General features: G+C 32.8%; 2 protein-coding genes and 1 long non-coding RNA gene across 8 annotated transcripts in view; 2 read left to right on the top strand and 1 right to left on the bottom strand.

The window, feature by feature from the left end:
- Nucleotides 1-2588, bottom strand: part of LOC126734802 (inositol hexakisphosphate and diphosphoinositol-pentakisphosphate kinase) — a 61962-nt gene extending 59374 nt beyond the window's left edge. For 3 of the 6 annotated variants that reach the window (XM_050438539.1, XM_050438545.1, XM_050438540.1), the window contains exons 1-3: nucleotides 1096-1416; nucleotides 336-533; nucleotides 48-279 (exon numbers count right to left, since the gene is read on the bottom strand). In XM_050438539.1, coding sequence (XP_050294496.1) covers nucleotides 48-279; nucleotides 336-533; nucleotides 1096-1224 — 559 coding nt within the window. In that variant the 5' untranslated portion in view covers nucleotides 1225-1416. Of the gene's footprint in view, nucleotides 1-47; nucleotides 280-335; nucleotides 534-1095; nucleotides 1418-2021; nucleotides 2335-2392 lie in introns of those variants that run through there. The other 3 variants (XM_050438544.1, XM_050438542.1, XM_050438541.1) reach the window with 3 other exon arrangements.
- On the top strand, nucleotides 1499-2447 carry LOC126734804 (uncharacterized). Its single transcript, XR_007660180.1, has 2 exons — nucleotides 1499-1826; nucleotides 1963-2447. It is a non-coding gene; the product is annotated as an uncharacterized LOC126734804 (long non-coding RNA).
- Nucleotides 2589-2710: 122 nt separating the features above from the next.
- Nucleotides 2711-24694, top strand: part of LOC126735272 (retinoblastoma-like protein 2) — a 31450-nt gene continuing 9466 nt past the window's right edge. Inside the window, exons 1-11 of the mRNA XM_050439220.1 lie at nucleotides 2711-3463; nucleotides 5714-5847; nucleotides 5903-6094; nucleotides 6154-6626; nucleotides 6685-6759; nucleotides 7076-7116; nucleotides 7232-7395; nucleotides 7446-7641; nucleotides 13436-13639; nucleotides 21036-21177; nucleotides 21249-21359. Of these exons, the coding sequence (XP_050295177.1) occupies nucleotides 3317-3463; nucleotides 5714-5847; nucleotides 5903-6094; nucleotides 6154-6626; nucleotides 6685-6759; nucleotides 7076-7116; nucleotides 7232-7395; nucleotides 7446-7641; nucleotides 13436-13639; nucleotides 21036-21177; nucleotides 21249-21359 (1879 nt within the window). The 5' untranslated portion in view covers nucleotides 2711-3316. The remainder of the gene's footprint in view (nucleotides 3464-5713; nucleotides 5848-5902; nucleotides 6095-6153; nucleotides 6627-6684; nucleotides 6760-7075; nucleotides 7117-7231; nucleotides 7396-7445; nucleotides 7642-13435; nucleotides 13640-21035; nucleotides 21178-21248; nucleotides 21360-24694) is intronic.

The raw sequence follows: 24694 nt of genomic DNA, 5'->3' as shown, positions 1-24694 counted from the left end.
AAGGACACTTTTAAAACAAATCATTACGACATGGACAAATAATGAACCTTTAGGGTTGGGACTGTCCCTGTCCAGGACCGCATACCGCGGAATCTCAATCCCTTCCGCCTCCAGGGTAGCATAAACTTTCCTACGATCCATAATATCGAACTGCTTGTGTAAGTTATTGATAACATACGGGTTGTGCAGCTGTGCATATTGAATGGCTTTTTCCAGAGCAAATCCTTTCGATTGAAACGCTATTAGACAGTCACACACGGGCCATTCTTCAACCGGTTTCTATATGTGTAAATTTAAATAAAATAAAAAATCTCTGTTGCTTATAAATGCCTTACGTGTAAAATGACCTCCTCGGGAAAGACGATCACTTTAATGTACTCGAACTCTTGCAGCCTGGTCAGTATTTCTTTCATCGGTTTGCTTTGGGTCTTTTTCTCCATAGCACATACGCCCACAATGACCACTTTGCCCCCATCTTCCATGTCTTCGGGGTCCAAGTTCGCGTTGTTGGGGTCGCATAGCTCCAAATCACCCTAGAAAGTTTAATTTGAATAGAAAATTATTTGGTAGTATTGGAAGGTCAAGTGTAGACCCCATAGGGGCACAAGTTTTACAGAGGCTCAGGTATGGGTTAAGTAAACTCAAACTTCTTAGTGAAATGATATAAGGATTAGCCATATTCTTGATACTTTGGTGAATACTCAATATAAGGCTAAAAAAGCCCTTTAATAATGTGGACCAGATTAAGACACTTTTTGATAAATTCGTGGAAGTTGAATGCTTTTTTTTTGCATATAAGAACTATGAAAAGCAAGAACTATTTAAACTTTACCACAACATTGCTATAATACCCAAACTCGGCAAGATTGACATCCAAAAAAGATGAATACATTTTTCTATTACACATAAGTGGCTTATTACTACTACAGGCTATTAAGCCTTTAATTAGCTAGCTGTAAAGCAACATTTGCCTGAAGCAAATACTCTTACTTATTTGCCAAATTGTTTAATCCTCTATAAATCTTAAATCCAAGGCATGTAAAATGTAAATAAAACCGAACAAGCCTATAAAAAACAATTTATGGTAGTATTTACATTAAATTCGTCAAAGCAATCATCACAATAGCATAAAGAGTCCGAGGAGGTGGCATCCACATCACTGGCTCTCCGGTATTTTCTCCATTTCTTTAATCTCCACCAATCTTTAAAGTGGGACCAATCCATTGCTTTTTATCCTTGGATAGAGGCACTTTATAATTTATTATGACAACTGTGACAAGTCAAAACTGGCGGGAAAATATATATGTTTAAATTGAATGGGTATGTTTAAAAATGATTCGGAGAGCTAACAATTCCCCATGAAAATAAAACTTTGTCATATGAGCTATTGCCACTAAATACCGCACTAATTTTAAAATCTGATACACAATAAAAGCAATAAAACAAACACTATTATGATCGTTATACTTTGCTTTAGTAGCCCACATACAATCAAGGTTAAGCAGTCACTTAAAACACATGTAATGCATGATAATAGGGAGATAAACATGTGAGCAAATATTAAATATTTAACAGTAATTTACTACTGTGGTCTCAAAATAATTAATTATTGGATGATATAAATGTCAAAGTGTTTTCTGAATTATTAGATGTTTAGATAATTTTTTTTTAAAGTCAATATTGACTCACTGTTCCGGTTACTTTAAGACAATGTAGTCACTTGCAGTCTACAATCGCGTTCTCCTTGATTTCTTATTTAAAATATCACTTAGACAATAAATGGAATAGAATGAATGTGTCTTAAGACCAACCCAAAGAAGTCAATGGTAATTAAGAACATTATTTACTATATTATAATTAGTATTTTAAGAGTACTTTTGCAGTAGAACTTTGCGACTGTTAATAGATTAAATAAGCATAAAGTATAAAAATTTTACACCACAAAAGATTATTGATTTCTAGGTAAAACGCATGCAATGAGGCACAAAAAACCAAAGCGGGCATTCAATAAAATAAAATACCATATGCCAATAAGAAGGTGCTACCGATGGACTGTCTACATCTTGTATGATAACAGAAGGAATTGCCTGAATTCCTATGGTGTTTGAAACAGCGGCATACATCAGCAAAGAAAATGAAAACAGTGCTTCAGAGAGTAGATAGATGATGACTTTCAAATAGTAACTGTGCAACTTACGGCGCCTACATAAAACTGTGCGGGCCTGTATGTAGCTTGTCGGAGACCCTGATATCCATGTTCCAGTTCAGTATAAGACATGACACCATTGGAACATACTAGAACTGTTAAATTGCTTTTGTTAAGTTGCCTTTTGTCTGTAAAAAAGAGAACATTTTTGGCAAATATTGATTTGGGTGAAACGTTAAGACTTGCCTTGGCAAAATCACTAGTAGAAAATAAAGAGTTGGTGCTCTGTATAACTAAATAATGCTGAATTTTTAAGATTTTACAAATATGGGTCTATTTATAGGGTTTTTTGTTCACTATGCGACTGGGAACCTTCTTTTCTTCAACCTCTTTCCTTGTCCTCAAATTTCTTTTTAGTTTATTTTTTTGTTTTGGTCGGATGTCGGATTGCCGATAAGTGACAGATGACGTTTATAACTATTGACAATTAAACTGTCCAAATCAGCTGATTTTTAGCATGGAAATGCGCTTGCTACGTCCTATACCACGTAGTAACAAAAAAATTATCTAAAAGAATATTCTATTTAATTATAAAAGTTGCTAATTTCCTAGTAGTACACTAGGAAAGCAGTTTCCTAATAGTTCCCTATCACGCTACCCCATTTTGCCTCTCCAGGGGGTGCCAATCTGTCATAAGGCTTCCCCATATACGGCGCATGCGTAACTAACATAATTTGGCGGGAAAATAAAATCGATTAGCAAATATGTGATACACTAGTTACAGTAGTCACAAATTCTTATCTCTAATAATTAAAAATCCTGGCAGTTAATAAATTAAAACAAATCCAACAAAAAGGCCAAAATAAAAGCCCGTTTTGACGCCAAAAAGTTGAGGTTATGTTTTGACAGCTGTTTTGTTTATTGTGGCAAAAACACCCAGAGGAGTTCCATAGTGTACCACAAAATAACCAATTGTAGCTTTCCGTACTCGAGTATCGCATCAAAAAAACAGTCATAAAACGTTTCTACCAATATATAATGTACGCCCAATCTGAAATACACGCCTAGCTGGGTCTACAGCTCAGACTCCAAACAGAACCAAACATTGCCATTCAATACCCCCTTGTCTGTATCCTTTATACCCTGGTTTGATAGTAGATTCGCATCAAAATGGTTCTCTCTCATAGCAGTGATTTAAAAGAGAGCGAATTAAAGAAATTACATTTTGAATTATGCAGGAGACTGGATGTGCAATCTTCAACAGCTACAACGGCTTGGGAAACCTTCGAAAGCATCAGCAAGAAATATGTCTTAGAGGTAGGTCAGTGTTGGCTTAGAATTTTAGATAAAGGTCTAGTTTTGCAACTTTTTTGAAAATCGCACTTAAAATTATGGGAAAAGATTTAAAATGTGTGTTATTTTACTGGAAACAATATTCCGATGATGGAGTAGCAAATTTTTAGGTGGATTTTTCCAAGGAAAAAATGATTTTTGACATATACCCATCCGATCCTATCACAACTTAATTTATCTGAAAACTGCACTTAATATTATAGGAAAATAAGTTCAAGTTTTGACACTAAGATGGGAAGAAATGTTTCTATAATGTTGACATGACGCAAAAAAAATTGTATGTTTCTTGTATCATATTTTTCAGATCATATACATCAAGTTAAAATTGGTAAATCATTATCATAATTCTTTATCGTCTTTATTAATACAATAGTAAAATAACATTCTTCTTGTTTAGTACTTGCAGATGATTTTAAGCTTCTTAAAGAAATTGTCTTTTTCTTCGACAAGAAGATCTGGATTCTGTGCCCAATTCATTTTCGCAAAACAATATATACTCTGGTCTCACCAGAAAACTCAACCCTATAAACTTTAACTACTCCATCAGCAACTCAGTTTTAGAGAAAAAAAGGAAGTAAAAGATCTAAGTGTACCTATACATGCAGAGGAATTTAAAATTTACAAGTCATGAATTTGTTGTCAAGAAGGCATATAAAAAAAGCTTCAGCTAGAATAAGTGGCAATAATACGGTCACCTAAAGCTCATTGTCATTCTGAGATTTCTTTACCTAATAGATAATAATGCATAACCTTACCCTGTTTCTTATCAAAGCATGTTAGAAAACTATAGATTTTAAAAACTCTGTGATAGAAGGAAACAACATTCTGCGATTTTGATTTTTTATTATTTATTAAACAACATAAAATACATACCAAAGATGTACTCATTTACTCAATAAATTCTCATGTTTCTCGGGACAGTCTTATATATCGGCATGACAGGCTGTTCAGTATCAGGGTCTCATTTGACAGTTGTTTAAATCAAATGTTAAAACATTGTAATAGTCTATGTAAGTGTAATAATATTAATTTTTTTAATGCATCAGTAAGTTAACTTAGTAATTTAATAATACCTTTTAATTTGCCATATAAACCTACATCTTTTAAACTAATATTTTAATATGTGCATCTACTTAAAATTATCAGTCTACAATTATCTGTGGGAGAGGTAGATTAATAGGAATATGTAGAGAAATTTTTTTGTTTTTTTTTTGTTCTATGTTATTTACTCTTTAAGTATGGTCTTATAGTGTAATTATCTTTGTATTGGTATTTTTGTTAAATTGAATAAATAAATAAATAACTTTTAGGTGTGGTTTTCAAAAAAGTTGCTACACTAGACCTTTACCAAATGTTATTATAGAGATCTTTATTTGGTGTTTGACATATCATAAGAGACTAATAAATGGCTATAATATCTTTTATATTGTGACCTGTATAACTTCTATCCTATTTCTTACATTATTCCGTCAACCTTACTAACTTAAAGGTTACCGATGAAATGAAGGATCTTGGTGTTGTATTGGACAGCAAATTATCATTTGATATTCATATATCGGGTATTATCTCTCGGGCTCATAGAATGTTAGGTTTCATCATACGGTCTAGTAAGGACTTTTTAATTTTTACGATAAAGAAACTATATTACTCGCTAGTTAGAAATGTTCTGGAGTATTGCTCACCTATCTGGAACCCTTGTTATGTAACACATGTAACTGCAATTGAGCGAGTGCAGAATAAGTTTCTTTGTTATATTGGTTACAGGTGTGGTTATATCAGAGATGATTATTCTTATAGTGAATTAAGATCGCTACTTAATATTGATACTTTGGAAGGGAGGAGACTAAATCTTAAAATTCGTTTACTTCACAAGATTATTAATGGTGTAATTGATTGTCCAGATCTTTTAAATCTAGTATGTCTGAATGTACCTATAAGAAGGAATCGGCATACTAACGTTTTTTATGTTCCTTACCATTCTACAAATTATGGCAAAAATAACCCTATTACAAGAATGTTAAATAATGCAAACTCTATGCAACAATCTGTAGATTTTTTTGGAACTTCAGAGGCAAGATTTAGAGGATCTTTAAGGCATATATTGTGATATATACTTTAATTTTTTTTTTGTATAGCAATGTATATCTATACCATATTTAGTAATAATTTCTATTTATTGTAAAATGGCAAGTCCGTAAATAAATAAACTTATAGGGTGACAAAATCCACTGGTTGGGATGTGCAGTATATGCGGCTTCTCAAAGATTTGAATCCAACTCCTCTGGGAACAATTTGTCTAATGGCTCTGGTCTTAGTTTGACTAACCTTCTGAAACATACTAGCCTAAGGTAAGACAGCAATAATTGCTATTAATGGTTAAAATTCTAAAAATTTATCTTTTAGTTTAGTAAAATTCTTCTCAAACATCCTAAGATGGGCTGACATGGCCCAACTATCAGATGATTTTCGTTCAATTATCAATCAGTTAAGGAACAACTACAGCATCACTTACAACACATTCAAAAAGTTCCATCCCTTATATAGTGAAATATTTGTATCTCCTGTAAACCATTTGCAAGAGTGGGATAACTCGAGGTATACTTACAAAGCTAAGTTGTTAATAAATCTTTATTTAATTTTAATATTACTTTTAGATCTATATCATGTACATCTACCAAACTTTTCGAATTTGTATGGAACCTTTTCCTGGTACTAAAATCAGATGATAAAGCTTGCAGTAGTGAACTAATTAAGTCACATTTGCTCTTATATTGCTGCCTTGATTTGGCTTTGATAAATGTGGTGTCAGCTAAAAGGATTGACTTATTAAATAGCAATGTGGCTGAAGAAGTGTCCAACTGTAATTCTGTAAAAGACTTACCATGTTTGGTCAAGAGGTTTTGTAAGGATGAAACGCTAACCAGAGACGGTTTACATATGAAAGTGTACACATTCAAGCCAATGCTGAACCGATTAATCGATAGAGAGGAGGTGCTCACTGCTGATAGGACTGAATTTATTGGTCTACTTGAAGCTAAAAATTTCGAGAGGAATTATAAGAATGTCATGGTGGCTTATGAGGATCAGTTGGCGACACAAAACTGCATCGACGAGAGATTTTTTATTGGTAAGTGCCCATTTAAGGGAAATAGTGAAGTTTTAGTGGAGTTTTTAATGGTTTTTAGCGGATTTTAAACGGAAATTAATTGAGAAGGAACAAGCTGAACAGAGTTGGACGCTTATGAAATCTTTGCCAGCAGGTATGGATATTTTGTAAAAACTTAGGAGTTACTTAAGTAAAACTAGTGTAAATGCTTGAAGTAGATTTTTGGACAAAAAATGCTATTAAACATAGCTTAGCTAAAAATGCCATGGCTTATTCAATTTTTCCCCTCAAAAAACTATTTTGTATGATATTCATCCTTAGGAATGCCTTTTTTAGCAAAAAAATTACAATTATTTTTGTGTAACACTCAAAAAAGTCTTTGTTTAATGAATCCGCTCACTACAGAGTTGTCTAATTAATTATAATTCCAATCATGTGCAAATAAATTAGTAAGATTAATTTTGTTGCAGCTGATGGGTCAATCTTAGAGTCACCAAAAGTTACAGGAACAGTAAGTACCTTAAAAACATGAAAACAGTCAGTGAATACTGACACCTTAAAGTCTCTCAAAACATGTTTATTAATTGCAAAAAATCGCTTCTAAAACTTTAAATTCTGTTTACCAGAACATCCCAAAAGGTCTCGACACCCCATTGACCGGTAGAAAATTCCTGGGTCCACGTGAAAACGACGGGGCAACCAGATCTGTGTCGGAAAACAAGTCGAAGTTATACGGAATTATCGGGGACAGACAGCCCGAACCTAGCGAAGCTCTAAAAAATATCTTCAGGTCAGTAATGTGGAATTTAATTTATAGGTGAGTAATGTTTTCTTATGTAGATCGTGTCAACGAGATCCCGTAACGAAAATCGAGAACCTCCTTTCAAAAATGAAAGTTCAATTTATCGACGGGTACACGTCCAATGGGTTTTCCGAGGAGGACGCGCAGAAAAAGACCGATTTGGCCGTTACGTTGTTTTACAAGTATGTCGAGTTGATTTTGAAGAAGGAGCAAAGCATTACGAAAGATATTTCGGTACGTAAATAATAATTCAAGTCTTATTGATCTAATAATAACTGATCTTCTAACTAGGTTCTATAAATGTATCAGGAAATTAACTGATCATAATGTGGTATTCAGTATTAGATTTTCCAATGAATAATAGTAGCATTAAATAAATTCAATATAGAAATTACGAAAATATAGATTTAAGTCAGTTTCATTTGGAAGCAAGTCAATTATATTGAGATCTAATTTATTACACATTTGATGTGTATAAAAAAAAATGGAATTTGCAACAAAAATATAGTGTCTTTAATAATCAAGTATGTGCCTCTTTTAAGTATAGATACAAGGAATAATCTGTTTGCCTGTGGATTACCAATAATATCAAATTCATCATGAAATAAGAAATTATACAAAACATGGCATTGCGAGAGAAAAAATTACTTATTTTAACTTAATATCTCAAAAACACTGTGAATATTTCTAGAGTGACGAAAATAACTTAAATACAGCTAATACATCTAATGGGAAAATACACTGGTATAGAATATCTTTATTAATCCAAAAGAACAATAACCAATAATAGGTGTAGGATGTATCAAAAGAAAATAAACTAAATTAAAATTAGCATAAAACTTTTGATAAAGAAAGATTGCCACAGTATTTTAGTAATAAAATTTTCTAAAATAAAACTTACACTAATTTTAAATACAATACAATTAAAAAAGCACACACACGACACAATGGCTATTGAGGAACTAAGTATAATATCAATGTGGGTATTTATGCATTCAAGTAAAATTTACATAAAAATTAGTGTTATGTTATCTATCAGCTCAGATTCAGGAAAGTTGTATCATTTAGGAATTCATCAACTGAATAATAGCATTTTGCAATTAGAGTTAATTTTAAAAATGCTTTAAATCTTTTGCTTTCAAGTGCTCTTACCTCAATAGGTATTTTATTGAAAATTTGTATAAGATTATATTGAACGTTTTTCTAAATAAAACTAAAGTTATATTTTACATTTTTTAAATTGTATTTACGCCTTGTTTTATGGGGATGTTCCCTATTTGTTTCTAAGAAGAGGTCTGAATTATCTTTAACAAACAACGCTGCTTCCAAAATGTAAGTACAGTGAAAGCTCCCATAAGCGGACACTCACGGTTTCGTAACTTTTGTCCGCTTATCGGAGGTGTCCGTTTAAAAGAGAGTATGTGAGTATAGAGTATAAATAACGGTATAGATAACAGTATAAATAACTTCAATAAATAACAGTAAATTCAATAAATAACAGTATAAATAACTTCAATACATGGTACGAGAATTTAAAAAAAAAAACATTATTCTTTAGCTTTTTGAAAAAAGTTTAAAATGTTTGTCTGACGAAATTTCACCATCTTTTGCTGAAGGAGACAATTTTGGTAATAACTTTCTAAATTTTTTAAATGTTGAAATGCAGTGAAATCATCTTTAGCAAATTTTTTCAGTATAGAAATATGATTTAGAGCTTCCCCATATGAATTTATAGTCTTTGAACCTCTTAGTGCGTCCACCAGTTCCACTTCTTTTGAGTCGTTTAGACTACCATATTCAAGTTGGCCTGGGCTTTCTACATCCAAATTCGAAAAGTTGTCAATGGCATTTTCTTCTGTTGTTATGTTATTGTCTAAGGCCAGGAAATCATCTACTTTCTGCGGATCTGCTACTCCTAAATGTTTGGCATGTCGCAGTAACTGAGCCAGTGTCGCTTAGGGCAGATCGTCTTCAGCATCGAAATAATTTTGCTCAGCAAATTCTGAGCTACATCCACTTTTTCTGAATCCAGCTTTGCCAAAACAGTTCTTAATTGTGGAGGAATTTACTCTATCCCATGCTGTTTTTATAAAATACAAAGCTTCTAACACATTAATAGACTTTGTAAGCTCAGATAAGCTTTGGACATCGTCAATTTTTGTTAAAATATGTTTTAAAATCAAATTTTTAAAATAAAATGTAAAGTTCTGTATAATAGCTTGATCCAAGGGCTGACAAACTGAAGTTGTGTTTGGCGGTAAAAATATAATTTTCACATTTTTCATTTTCAGATCATGAGGATGAGAGCATGCATTGTCTAAAAATAAAAGAACTTGCCTTTTTTGGATTCCCATTTTCCGGTCGAATTCCAGTAACCACTCAGACATGATTTCTCGGGTCATCTATGCCTTTTTATTGGATTTCCAAGTCGCTGGTAGATTCTTAATAGCAACGTTTTTTAAAGCACGGGGACAAGCCGCATTCTCGATCACAATCAAATCGCATTTTTGACCGGCCATATTTGCACAGAAAAAATGGTTGGTCTATCTTTAGACAACTTTCCACCCACACATGTTTCTCCTTTAAGGGGCAGAGTTTTGTCGAGCAATGCGCGAAAAAAAAATTCAATTTCATCTGCGTTGTCACGTACAAGCCAAATAGACAGAAGTTTCTCCAAAAATTGTGACACATCAACTTGATTTACTGCAGCAGCTTCGCTAGATATGCATTTGACACTCACACTATGTCTCTTGCGCCACTTTTGCAGCCACCCGTCGGACGCACTGAAATTATTATAGCCCAAAGTAATGGCGATTTCTTTAGCTCTCATTTTCACTAACGGCCCTGAGATTGGAATGTTCTGACTTCTAGCTTTCACAAACCACTCAAAACATGTTTTGTCTATAGCAAAACCTTCCTTTTTTAAAAAATCCTTCTTTTGATTTATATTAGTTCCTGATTGCCATTTACTCCTAATATCTTCCTTATTTTTAGCAATTTCAGCTGCTTGCGTTTTCCCAATATTAAACCTCTTTGCCAAATGACGAACTGAAACACTTTCTCTGTCTAATACGTTAACAACTTCCATTTTTTCCTTTAACGAGAGCATCCTTTTTTTTGGTGCCATTTTACAGTTAATAAAATATCTCAATCAACTACGAATTTGCCTGAACTGAAGATAAACCACAAGATTACATACTGGCTAGCCAACGAAATGCGTAAATGGAGAATCACCTAGTATAATTGAAAATGAAAATGATATGCTGAAATTCGGTTCCAGGAACTTTGTCCGGTTAAAAGAGATGTCCGCTTATAGGAGCTGTCCGCAAGGAAAGCTTTCACTGTACATGGGAGTGTTAATATTGTAGTTTTTTTAAATTCTTCCCTGCAAGTCTCCATCACCTTTAGACTATATATTATGTTTCTGATACAGCGTTTCTGAAGAACAAAGATCCTAATACCTGCCTCCGAGCTGTCACCCCAGAATATGACTCCATAAACCACATAAACATGATAAGATCCAACTTAAATTTCAATTTACTGTAATGGATCAGTAAACTTTATTTAAAATTGTAAAAACCGTTCACTCTAACGCAATTGGTGAAGACGCTTTTTCCTTAAAAATTTTACATCTTTGTATGCCTTTTTGTTTAATGCCATTACTGTTATGTTATTATACAGCTTTGTTTTACAAAATTTTTATCCTTCAATCCGGAAAAAAGCAATTATAAAACTCTTAGCAAAAATCAGTGAACCAAAGCAACTTAAACTAATTAAGGTATTTAAAAAATCTTGGAAAAATACCTATAAGCATAGCCTGATGGTTAATCTGGCTTTCGGCCTGGATTTGGTTGTGCTACAGCCATGTTAAACATAATTGATGGTGTAATTTATGCATTTATGCAAAAAGTGTACACACATTTTGGAAACTAGGTATGCAGTTTTGATTTCATGTTTCCACTTTTTAAATGTTTGTCAATTAGGACACCACTTCTTAAGAGGAACGGGTAGAATAAATTAGTGAAAAAAAACTATAATCAAATTACTTATTCATTGAGGTAGGCCTTCTGTCCATATCAGCAGATTCTAGAGCGGCATAAATATTGGCATTAGGTTGAGTATTCCTAGTACCGGCGGCGCCTTTGACCCAGTTACAAAATATGGAGCTGGAACCCAACGGTTCGTCGGCCTGAGGCTAAAATTACAAAGATAAAGCCTTAATTTACGCATGTACCACAATATTTCGAATAATAACCTATAATATAGCTATTCCAAAACGACTTATTTTGCCATAACCATTTGAATTAAAATTGTTATTAACAAAATGGTTGAATAGTCTGTATTAATTATAAGTTTGTATAAACGCGGTCTTGCTATTAAATAATGATACTGCGTGTGCAGAAGGCGTCCTAGATTAAAAAAGTCTAATATTCTACGTATTTTTTTTATAGAGTTTAGAAAAGAACGCGTTTTTTTCTGGTGGCGATACTCATGTGAGACGAAATCATGTATAACGTGTGTGCGGAGCAACGGATCAATGTGCAATTTCTCGTTTACAATTTAAAAAAACTCTCTCTAAATTCATTAGCAAATTTCGGCATTTATTAAATCACATTCTTTAAGTCCTGAATGCCAGGCAGGTTTTTCAAAGAACTTTAGTACCCGGTTTAATTAACCTTCTTATTAAAATTATAAAAACGAAGCCAAAAAAGAACTAACCTGTCTTGGGTTGTCAGATTTTAGTAAGGCCTTCGATACTATAAGTCACGAAAGGTTATTAGCAAAAGTTTTGATACGGTAATTTTTAATGCTGGCAGGGTTCATTGCGTAGTTCTTAATAAGGAATTATGCACTGAAAAATCACTGTATCCACAGGTGTCCCACAAAGTTCCATTTTGGGTGCATTGCTCATTTCTTTATATGTTGCCGATATGATATCTTGTATAAATTACTTAACGATATATTCTTGATTGCTAACTATATGGTTTGTTTTTATGGCAAAATTTTCCTATAGCTGGATTTCGGTTATTGGTAACTTTTACAGGACTACAACGTAAATGCTTCTAAATATTCCGGTAAAAGTTATCAATACTTTTTAAATCCTCAAAAGCAAACATGCTTTTAAGGGTTCTTCTAATTTTCATTTACAGATTCTATATGTTAAATAGTAGTTAGTGAAGTCAAAAATCTCCGCATGTATTTTGACAGTGCTATTACATTTTAATGTCATATTAAAAATGAATTTAAAATTGCATATAAACGTCTAAGAAAATTATGTGGACTAAAAAATTATTTACTGTGATGTTTTGTATTCTGATTCCCTTATCGAAGCAACTGCTTACTCTATTCGAAAATTGCTGTATGTATTTTGCATTTAAAACACCATTTAACAATCATATTACTGCCTACTTAAATAACAATTTTATTTTGAATATGAAAAATCGTAGAAAATGCCATATCTACACTTTTATTTATAATACAGAGTGTCCATTTATAAACTGACACATTTTAACTGCTTATAAGTCGAGAACGAAAAATTACAACAATGTGCGGTTTTCACAGAACTTCATCAATATTTTTAAAGTTTTTTTTGACAGAGTTGCCAAGTTTCAAAATTTACCTGAAATAGGAGGAAAAAAAATGATGATTTTCAAAGGCCGATTTCTCAAAAATTTTTAAATGTAATAGGAGCATTTAATTAAAAATTATATCCAAATTATTTCCTTAAAAAGCAGAAATGGAAGGCTTAATTTAATTTGAAATAAATGCATTTAATCGAATCTACGTCTATAAATTCATATGACAAAAAGTATAATAAGTTAATAGTTATTAATGTTCATTATTTGTTAATATTATTCGTTTTTAAAAGGGCCTTGCCACACAGCACCTATGCTAACAGTTTCGCCATGCCACAATGGTCCTATTTATCATAATGGGTTATTTATTGTTTCATATTTTAATGATAAATAAATTTATTTTGAATTTCAATTAATTACAGGCAAAATGATAATTTATTTAAACTCTTTAGGTTCTAGTAGAAAAAGAAGTGTTTTATCAGTGCATGTTCGCCTGTTGCCTTGAAATCGTCTTGTACTGCTACAACTTTCCCAAGAAATTCCCTTGGATCCTGGACACGCTCAACGTCGAACCGATGCACTTCTTTAAAGTAATCGAACTAATCGTCAGAGCCAAAGATAATCTGTTTAGGGAGCTGGTTAAGCATTTAAATAGAGTAAGTCCTTAAGTATTAAAACTAAATAATAACGTTGCTATAAAAATACATTAATGTTAATAGTCAGGTAAGCAAGAAGGTAAAATTGAGTGAATGTGGTTTATTTGGAGAAAAAATATATTTTAATGATGACCCAATGAGACAAAACCAGTTGTTAATTAAAAAGGGAAAACAAAAAGGATAAGGTATGTTGGTGGTATAGGTAAATTGGTGATAGTTTTCTAACAATTGTTCACTAACTTACCTATTCACGGGGAGGTCTCGAATCGTGTCGAACAGCTCTGTGAAATATCCCTTCCATACCGCACGATCTGTACCGCGCTTCGTTCCATTCGTTTACGTCTAGTATAGCAAAACTCCGTTCTTGCCGGTAAATAAACTCGTTAAATTTGATAATTTTTGTAATATAAATTGATTTTTTTTGTGTTAGCTGTAATTTTAAAGGGTAAGTGTTAATTTATGTGTTATCCTATAAAAAATATGCTACTCTTTAATGTACTGTAATCATATTGACTTTAAAATATCATTTGCTCCTGTTACGGCTTAAGTAAGTTAGCCATTTTGCATGCAAAACTGTGAGGTTGCAATAAAATTGTTATTCGACTTCTTAGCGGACTTTTAAAGGATTTTAGGGTTTTATACGTTAGTAAAATTAGTGCATTTTTGCGAAATGTAACTAGTTGTTTGTTTTAGGGTATCACCAACATACCTATCTATCTATCACCAAATTACCTACCATAAGATGGCAGATAAAATGTCCAAAGGAAAGTACAGAAATTATGAGAAGCAAGATATGGTTCGAGCAGCACAAATGGTCCGTGAAGAAGGTGTGTCTATATACAAAGCACCGAAAGACATGAAGATTGCTTGGACATCTTTAAAGAGATATTTAACAAAAACTAAAAATGCAGAAGGCCATTCGGTTATCCACGATTTATTAAAGTTGGGAAAGCCCTTTGCTCTATCGGCAGACTTGGAAGTCCGAATATTTAATTATATTATCGCCATGCAAGAGTTAGGATTTGGTCTTACTGTCCACAATATTAGAAAACTAGCGTTTTCGGTTGGAAAATCGGTGGTGGACAAACTTTAAAAAAAGATATGGGCTAGCATTACGTGTGCCAGAAAACTTAGCTGCATATCGAGCTTCCATGGCAAATCCCACTATGCTTGCTGATTTCTATACAAAATTAGAAACTCTTATTGGACATTAAAAATACGCCAGGGAGAATTTGGAATTGTGACGAAACGGGGTTGTCCTTTGTAGTAAAACACAACAAAGTTGTGACGGCTCTAGGCAAGCGTTATGTTTACAAAAGGAGTTCTGTCACCGAAAGGCTGGATAAACTCTGATATTTTTTTGGAATGGTTCCAGTTTTTTATTAATTCCATGCCAAAAGAAAGACCCATAATTCTCTTGATGGACTCTCATGCTTCACATTTGTCATTGGCTGTTTTAGAATTAGCAAAGCAAAATAATATTCATCTCTTCACCTTTCCAGCATACCAGTGGCGGCTCGTGGGTCAATCTTCAGGGGGGTCATTTTGGTTTGAAAACTTATAGTTTACTCTAATAAAAAAAAAACAAATCAAGCTATTGATTTTTTAAAGTATTTGAAAGATCTTTTAGCATTTATATTTTAGATAAAAAATACAGACTTGGATAAAACTCAATAATATTTACCGAGATTTTTGGAATGCTTTTGACAAGCGTTTTCTCGATGCTCAACATAGACAAGGCACTAAGTCTAGATTGTCTTATCGTATTACGCAGGAATGTTTTTACTCTTTTTAAAGTAGAAAAACATCTCTCACTTTCCACGGTTGTCATAGGGAGTGTGCACAAAATATTTAATAATTTCACTGCTTCAGAAAATGTTTCAGACAAATTCATGTTAATAAAAAGCTGAAGTATGGCTACTGCACCGGCACTATTGCAAAAATCCTCACGAGAATATATGACTTTAGCTTGGAAATATTTACTGTGGGATAATGATCCTTCACTATATTTAAAATATTTTGCGGAAAGTTGGTAGTGTATGCTTCAAATTTCTCTGTGTAGAATAACTGTAAAATCATGAGATGATCATTGAAATCAAACCTGTGATTTATTTCAGATATAATAATATCACAAATTTGCAGTGTAGTTCGTCACTTTGGATCCTCTGTAGCTGTAGTACTTTTTCTTTTTTTTTGCTGTTCATGTGCTTGGTTCTTTTGATTCCAATATGACTATATGATAATATGATATGACATCAATATCTCGCATTTGTAATTGTTTAAACAATATATCAACATGGCGCAGCATTACTTTAACCACTCTATCCAGGACCATCGTACGTTTTGGAGATCGGTCGGAAAAGGACGAAAATGCGTGTAAATTTGCAAAAAATATTTTTATACGCTTATGTTGACTCGCCGCTTTTTGCAGGATAAGATTAAGTTGATGGGCATAGCAGTGAATAAAGTGTGCATTTGGGTATATTTCTTTAATTTTTGTTTGTACTCCTCCCAGTTTACCGCTCATGACTGATGCACCATCGTAACTTTGGGCAATCAATTTTTCAGGTGCTTCATTAATTTTTAATAATTGAAGTTCTTCCAATATTACATTAGTTAAATGTTATGCTGTGGTACCTGGTGGGTTAACAAATTTCCAAAATCTTTCATGTACAATACCAGTTAATACATATCGTAATATGACAATCATCTGCGTTTTATTGGAGCTGTCTGTGGTCTCATCTACTTGAATTGCCACAAAATTTGTCTGGCCAATCTCCTTAATTATATGAGTATGTACAATGGCTAACATTGATTCTAAAATATTGTTCTGAATTGTTTTTGATGTTGCTTTAAATACTGTACTTTTTTCAATATATTCCTTAAACATTAAATCCAGTTCAGAAACAAAATCGATAAGGCTCAGAAAAATTCCAGGATTATTGGAGCTGTTACTTTCGTCATGACCGCGCAATGCAATTTCGAAAACTCCGCAAAATTTTACACAGACGATTACTTTGTTTAAAATACAGTAATTAACTAAAACAAAACATTCATCCAGTCGGGCCGTCGACTACGTTAGCGATATAGGACTGAAAGGTGACTCTCACTCCCGCTCACGAAATGCGAATCTGTCCTCTTTGTTCTATTTTACATGCATTTCTCCATAAGCCATAAGAACTGTATAGGGGCAATTTAAAATACGGCCTAGCCACGGGCTTGTGTGATGAGCGCGAGGCGCGACCTTAGTAATATATTTATTATTTGTTTTGCCAATGCAGACTGCTTAGAGAATTTTATAATTCACAGTGAAGTTTTAGATAAAAGATATTTTTAATAAAATTGGTATTTTTATGAGATTATTTTAGGGGGGTCATTGACCAATTGACCCTAAGAAGGAGCCGCCATTGCAGCATACACATAAGCCATCTTGCTCCAGCCACTTGATGTGGGCGTTTATCGTCCCTTAAAATCCGCTTGGACTAACTGCTTAAACGATTACGTGAAAAAAAGAAAACGGTGAAAAGCCTAGCCGTTATAACTTGATTAAAATGATTAAAAGTTTTACCCCCACTAATATTGAACACGCCTTTCGAAAAAGTGGAATCTGTCCTTTGAATAAAGATGCTATCTCACCCGAAGCTATAGCCCCATCAAAACTAACTGAGACTCTTCGAGAAAATCGATCAGTCGCTAGACTTGATGATATACTTCCTTCTGGGCCTCCTTTGGAAAAATCCAGCACTGACAATTTATTTTTACTACCTTCTGCAAGTGCAGCGAGCAAAGTAAAAGCGCGGGTTCAAACCAGAGACTCCAGTGCAAAATGGTTAACTGATCCTCACATACCAACACAGCCACAACCAGGACCTTCAGGAGTACTAAGCTCCTGAGGTTCTAACACGAAAAAGCGTGCATCGAAAAAAAACTCCAAACCAAAAAGCAAGAAAAAAGACGACGATGATGACTGGTATTGTGGTCACACAAACTGTCAATCGAGATCTGACGATGAAGACATCTTTATGTGCGACGGTTGTGATGAGCATCGTTCAACTGACTCAGAATAATGTTTGTTATATACATATACTAATAACTCAAGGTTTTCTTATAAATTATACTTACACGATTTCAATAATTTTATTTTTTACTGGTCCTAATCCCATATCACCAAAATACCTCTCCACTATCACCAAATAAACCTACCTATAACCAAATTACCTAACCGATTGGTATTTTTTTGAGTATATGTTCTTTTGTCAAAATTGACATTATTTTAGCATTTTTTGTAAATGAACAATTGTGTAAAACATTGAACTTTTGGATAGAAAGGTCTAGCAAATTATATTATTTATATCTTTAGAAATACAAATTGCTCACGTTTACATAAAAATATCACCGACTTACTACCTTACCTTACCCTATAAGAAAGTATATGTATTAAATGCCAAGATTTATCTTAAAATGATAATGATATTTTTAAAATAAAATGAAATAAATATCCTAAAAAAAACTTTAAGTATTAAAATGATAACTGAAAACTTTACAAAAAAACAAATTAAATGGTTTGAATGATATAGTATTAACTGGTCACAAATATATTATATTGTAACAGAAACCTGGGTTTACCCTAATGAAGAACCCTTGGTTAGTCTACCCTTATACACAGCAGTGCATAATTGTCGAAGCACTAGAGGAAGCGAAAATAACAAATGCAATACAAAATTGGAGAAATATAATATTATATTTATATTTCTACAGACCAGTGTGATGTTTTCATAAATTAAATAATTGATAAATTATTGGAACTACAAAAAACCCTTTATGCTTCTTAGAGGTTTTAATATGGATCTTTTAAAAAATCCTCAAACTATAAATAACGAAACATTCAAATGAATGGATTCTAATTTCAAAACAGAGTAAGTCGACAAAATGGCGCAGTCATACAACTAATAATACTAGAATACTACATCGATCGTGGACGATTTAATAGACATACACAGATAATAAAAAGTGGGAGACTAAAGCAGAAGAACAAATAAGGATAAACAATATCGACATACTTGAGAAATTGATTAGAATTGTACAAAATACAAAACATCTACAATACAAATAAAACATATTAACTTTTGGATAAATAAAAAATGCAATGGGCCAAACTATATGTGAGATGGAAAAGGATACAAAACGAACACACTAAAGGATACAAAACTAAGAACAAACCTACAAAAACAGTTTTTCATAAATACAAAACAAAAAAATACACAAAATGACTGGAGTGGATAGTAAACTTTATAACAAAGACCAGAATATTGCAGAGGAAAGGAATCAAAAATGTTTAAGAATTGGACATAATTTAGCAAGAAATACAAAAAAAAAGAAATAAATACAAAAGGTAAACAAGACAATGTAAACAACTATCAACCAATTTCTTTGTTAAGCATCTTTAGGAAAATCCTGGAAAAGCTAGAAAAAGTTAGAATGATAGAGTTCGTTAGTAGACTGTAACTGTTTCAAATTTGACAAACATCAGTATAGATTTCAAAAGAAAAGTAGCATAAATTTACTGGACTTACCAGTGATATACATAGATAAAAATGGGCAAAAAGCATTTGGTATAGTGGGACGTTAACTTCTTATTGAAAAAACTTAAGAAAATTGATTGTATGTCATTAACTCTTACGAAGAGATTCTACAGGAAAAAGACAGCAAACAAATGTGAATGGGAAACTAAATTAGGATTAAAAGTCAAATACTTTTGAAATTTTGTGATGATGCGGTGCTAGTCTTTTCGAGAATGACTAAAACAGAAATTGAAGAAACAGTGAATAGGGAGCTACAAAAATATTATGATTGGCTGTGTTATAATAAACTAAACTTAAATATTGGAAACGCAGTTTATATGGTTAAAAAACAAGTTCGTACAGCTTTATTGAAACACATTTAAGCTCCTGATCTTATGAAAAACATTTAAATAAATTACGAAGGTTAGAAAATAAAGCACTAAAAAGTAATTTACACCTATGGAAAGCCAGTGCTTAGAATTTTCGTTTTTAAAAACTAAACAACTTAAATACTTTCGACAATCTAAACAAGTGCATAAAATGCAAAAAAATCTTGTCAAAACAAATTCTACTCTTGACAAAATAAAGACTTTTGGAGTCTTAATTTAATTCAATGGCCTGGAAGAAGTTTTTTATTTCTTCCAGGCATTCCTATCAGCTTAATGAGAGGTTCAGGATTTAAGTAATAATCTCACAAATAACAAACAATGTAAAAATATAAATAAGTTATTTAGCGAGAAGAACGAAAGTTCAACTTTCCGCCCATGTATGAAGCAATTTTTAAATTCTTCCAAGCAGTTGAGTACATTTCAATATTTCATAGCGAGTGTAATCCAGATCAAATACCTGGAAGAGGTTGTACAAAATTCAACTTCATTTTACTACCTGTTAGGTTGAGCAGACCGAACCTTTACAAATTGCCCGGAAGAAAATTTGTAATTCTTCCAAGCATTCCATTACCATAATGAGAGCTAGCTTGACCAAGACTGTCATGGTAAAAATATAAGAATAAGCGAAAGACTTAGAGCTCCCTATGCACATACAAAAAAAAGACCAGGACTCTCCATTTTACCAGTGTATGAAAGCATTTAATTTTATACCAAAAACTGTGTTTGAAAAAACGAATGAAATGGTTGTTTATTGTAACCTAAAGGTTTTCTTGACAGGGAACAGCTAAACAAAAAAAATAACAAATTATTAAAGCTTTTGTTAATACAATTATCTAAAAATTTATATTTATGTTATATCTAAATAGTCGAAAGCCTAGATTTATTATAATCTAACCTAAATAAATATGTACAGTAATCCGGACACTTCTATTATTCGGGCAGTTTCTCAATTTTGCCTCTACATTCCGGGCGCAAAAATATTAACGTGTAAAACAATGGAATTTTCTTGTCCGAACAAGTAAGAACCAGACAACGGGAAGTCCGCGACAAAAAGTTAAAAAAAAACTTGCTCCAATAAGTCTGGAGGATTTGGAAAAAATAACAAATTCTTTAAGAGTCATTGTTCCAAAAAATAATTTAAATAGGCTGTGGGGGAACAAGAGATTGTAACAGATTCGACTGAAGAAGAGCTGGTACAAGATGCCATAGGAAACAATATCGAAAATCAAAACGAATCGTCTGAATCACATGAGGATGTTATTACACAGAAAGTTAAACATAAATGCGGTTAAAGCGTTATTTTTTTCAACTTTAATGTTTTCCTTACTCCAGTAATCCGGACGACTCGCTAATCCGGGCATGTAACGGAACGATATCTGTCTGGACTACTGAAGTTATACTGTATTAACAAAATTTCATAAAATTTACTACTATATTTATTAACAGATCGAGGAAACTGTCATAGAATCTCTGGCATGGAGGAGCGACAGCCCGATATGGGAAGCGATAAAAACCGTGGGACAAATACCGAAGTTTGAAGATATCGCCCTGCCGGGACATTTATCTTATGAATCACAAAATGAACATAGTAAGTCGACCCGTTTTTGCCATTTTTTTTAAGAGTATTTTTTGTTTCATAATGATTTTTTTTTATTTTAGTGATACAGTCTCCCGGACCTTTGTCCGCTTCCGATTGCTTTCAGTCGCCGTTTTCGCAAATGTGCCGGAATATATTCCCAGGCAGTATGACTTTGCAGTTTCCTAAAACAGGTAAGGTAATAACCAGTTTTTTGGAAGTCTTTTTGTTCTGTAGAACCTCTTAAATTTGGAAAATCCACTTTCTTGAGTTTTTTTTTAAATTAAAAAGTCACAGAATTTGAATTTTAAGACCAAAATTCTTTGCCAGATAATTAGGGGATATTTGTGACTAATTAATTATCTACTGAATATCCAGATATCAATATTTTGGGCATATTGACAGGAGAATTTCAAAACTCTCGAGACTCTCGACATTTCTTCCGCGCAATTAGAATTTCCTAAAATGAATGAGACACTTCAACTGCCTGGACTGAATAAAAAAATTGTTTCTCGAGGAAATTCAAAAATATCTTCCAGGCAGTTGAACTTTTATTCGTTTGCAAACAAATAACTTCAACTCAATGACCAGTTGACTCGTTTTTATTTAACTGGAAACGGGAGAAGCTTTTTTTTATTAAAAATCCCAGAATTTCAATATAAAACCAAAATCCTCTGCCAGATTATTCAGTGAATATCCAGAGATTAATATTTTGAGCATATTTACGGTTAAATTTCAATATTTTTGGAACATCTTTGAATATTTTCTTCACATTGTTGTTGTTTTAAGAGCAATCAAGACAACAGAAGAGGGAGCAATAAGAATCTGTTCATTTTTAATTTGACTTAAGCAAAAAGCAATTAATAAGGCATTAATGTTAAGTATATCCCGATTCTAAAAGTTAAATAAATATATGTTAAAATTTCCCACGCATTAAATAACTTCATATACCTATTGGAATTAAATTTATCTACAAATTTTCAAATTGATTGAGAATGTGGGCGGTCTGTATACGACTCCAATAGCAATATTATTATCACCTATTGAGAATGTAAACCATATCTTCTATTGGACATTAAAAAAAAAAAATTACTGAAAATTTGATCTCATTTTTTATATAAGCTCCTTTTCTACCATCTACCTCTATCATACCTTAAGAATGTTTAGTCCTATGGTTGGAACCTTTGGTGTGACACCCTAATTACGAGACAGTTTTACCACGAACCAAAACTCTTTATTTTTACTCTCAACACATATTTCTTCGGGAGAAGATTAAAACTGGTGAAAACAGTTTTAATCTTCTCTTGAAGGTTAGAAGAAGAAATGTATAATTATTAAAATTAATAAACAGGTAGATATCAACTGCCTGGAATCTAAATGATTACCACTTTTTTTTTAAAAGAAATATCATGGAAAAATGAAGTGTATCTTCTAAACAAATAGGATTTCTTGCACTCTTATGATTGCTTTTAGAGCTTTGAAATTAAATGGAAGAAAATTCCCTAGACAGTGAAGAAATTTATCGGAAAATGACATAGAAGGTCATTAGAGAATTTTGATTTTCTTCCAAGCATTTGGAATCATAGCATTGAACAAAGAGAGCGAAAATCCTATTTATATTTTAGGCAGTTAAGCTAGGAATATTACAATCGCCTGGCATGTAAGAAAGCTTCTCTTAAGTTCCTCCTTAACGTGAAAAACTCTTACAAATTAAAATCTCTCTGTTTAATTTAGCCCGCCTTTCAGGTAATAGAAGAGCCATAAAAAAATATTTGAATTCTGCTTGTTATAGAAAAAATCTTTGTTCTTAATCTCAATTTTCTTTGAAGAAAGACACAAAATCAATAATCTAAACGATATAAAATACGTTTTGCCGTAGTCTAAGCCGATAAAACCTTATACCTAGATCAAATAACATGGTAAAATAGTAAAACTAAAAGTAAATTAAAGTGCACAATACTCATGCTTCACATACATACCCTTACCAAATTTGAATTATCACAGACATGTTTATATTTTACAAAAATGTTATGTTTACTATAGTAAATATATTAGGTAGTTAGAAAAGTTATTTTGTGTATGTGTTACGGGTAAAGTTAGAATAACGGTTAAACTTAGGTTTACCCGGATAAACTGCACAATACCCAGAAAACATGGTTAAAGTCCAAAATATTAATAAAATTGTACACGTTTCGGGCTTTACCCGGGTAAACCGCGTTCTATCCGCCTTGACGTGGTTAATGTTAAAAAATAACGCCATAAATATTTGGAGAAATTTATTTAATTAAAAAAACAGATTTTACAAATCAAAGGTTACACTAAAACTGTATCCTAACAAAGTAAAAGATAATATAATCTATTTGTTCAAACAAGACAACCTGCTGTGACATTTCGAGTTACAAAGATTTCCAATACCTTTACATTTACATTTATTGGTCATGCATTTAGTTTTACAGTTGCATCGTTTATAGCCTTGACCTCCTAAAAGTGACTGTTCGTTTGCAAGTTGTCTTAAATTTTTCTTTTCCGGTGATACACTTTCCATCTCAATAAGCTTCTCACTGCACACAGAAAATTGGTTCCTGGAAAACATTTCTTCGATAGTTCCTCTCTTGTTCGCTAGCTTATACAAATCGTCGGCAGTTTTCTCGATAACTGTCATGAGAATTTTTCTAAAATCACCCCTTCCTCGATCAATGACTGGAATTTTTACTCTCACTGTATCTCCAACAGAACATGGGGGAAACTTTGAATTAGATAAAGCTTTCATCTTCTTTGCTTGATTTTCTAAATTTCTTTTTGCGTCTAGTCTGACTGTATATTCCTTTGGTACAAGCAAAGTTCACACCTTATATTCCCTGATGTATTTAAATTGTCACACTCTACACACTTGCTCTGATTTTCTGAAGTTTCTGTATTACTAGCGTTTTCTCGATAATTATTGTTGCCATTTTCCATATTGCCACCTTCAGTAATATCTTCTTGCAAATTGTCTGGTTCTGGGTCACTATCCATAGACTGGTTTATATTTATTTCTTGTTGAGGCTGTTCACCTGAACCAAATTCCCTTACCACTTTCTCGAGCTCTTCTTCGGTTCGTAGAGTTTCAATAGCTTCTTTTGGAAAAGCTGATGTGGATAGGCCGACTTTAATATCATGCCCAAACATGGCGGCATAAGGAGCTTGTTTTATCCCATCATGGTATGCCCTATTTTTCATTAACTGAACAAATCTTAGTCCTTCTGACCATCGCGTGCAGTTTTCATCGTTCATCCACGTCATAAGCATGTTCTGTATATCTTGAGTTGCTCTTTTCACGCTGCCTTGTGACTGACTGTGACGTGGTTTCCCATGGACTATTTTAAGGCCACTCCACATCGTACATAACTCTTCAATGACATGGTTGGCGAACTCCCGGCCGTTGTCCGATTGTAGTATAGATGGGGCGTCGAAAATACAAAATATGTCTACCAGGCTCTTAGCTACTTCCTCAGCCCTTTTCGACGTTAATGGACGTATTTGAACAAAC

The sequence above is a fragment of the Anthonomus grandis genome, chromosome 4 (assembly GCF_022605725.1).
Source record: "Anthonomus grandis grandis chromosome 4, icAntGran1.3, whole genome shotgun sequence".
NCBI lineage: Eukaryota > Metazoa > Arthropoda > Insecta > Coleoptera > Curculionidae > Anthonomus > Anthonomus grandis.
The sequence above is the reverse complement of the archived record's forward strand: the minus strand, read 5'-3'. Positions and strand labels throughout refer to the sequence as shown.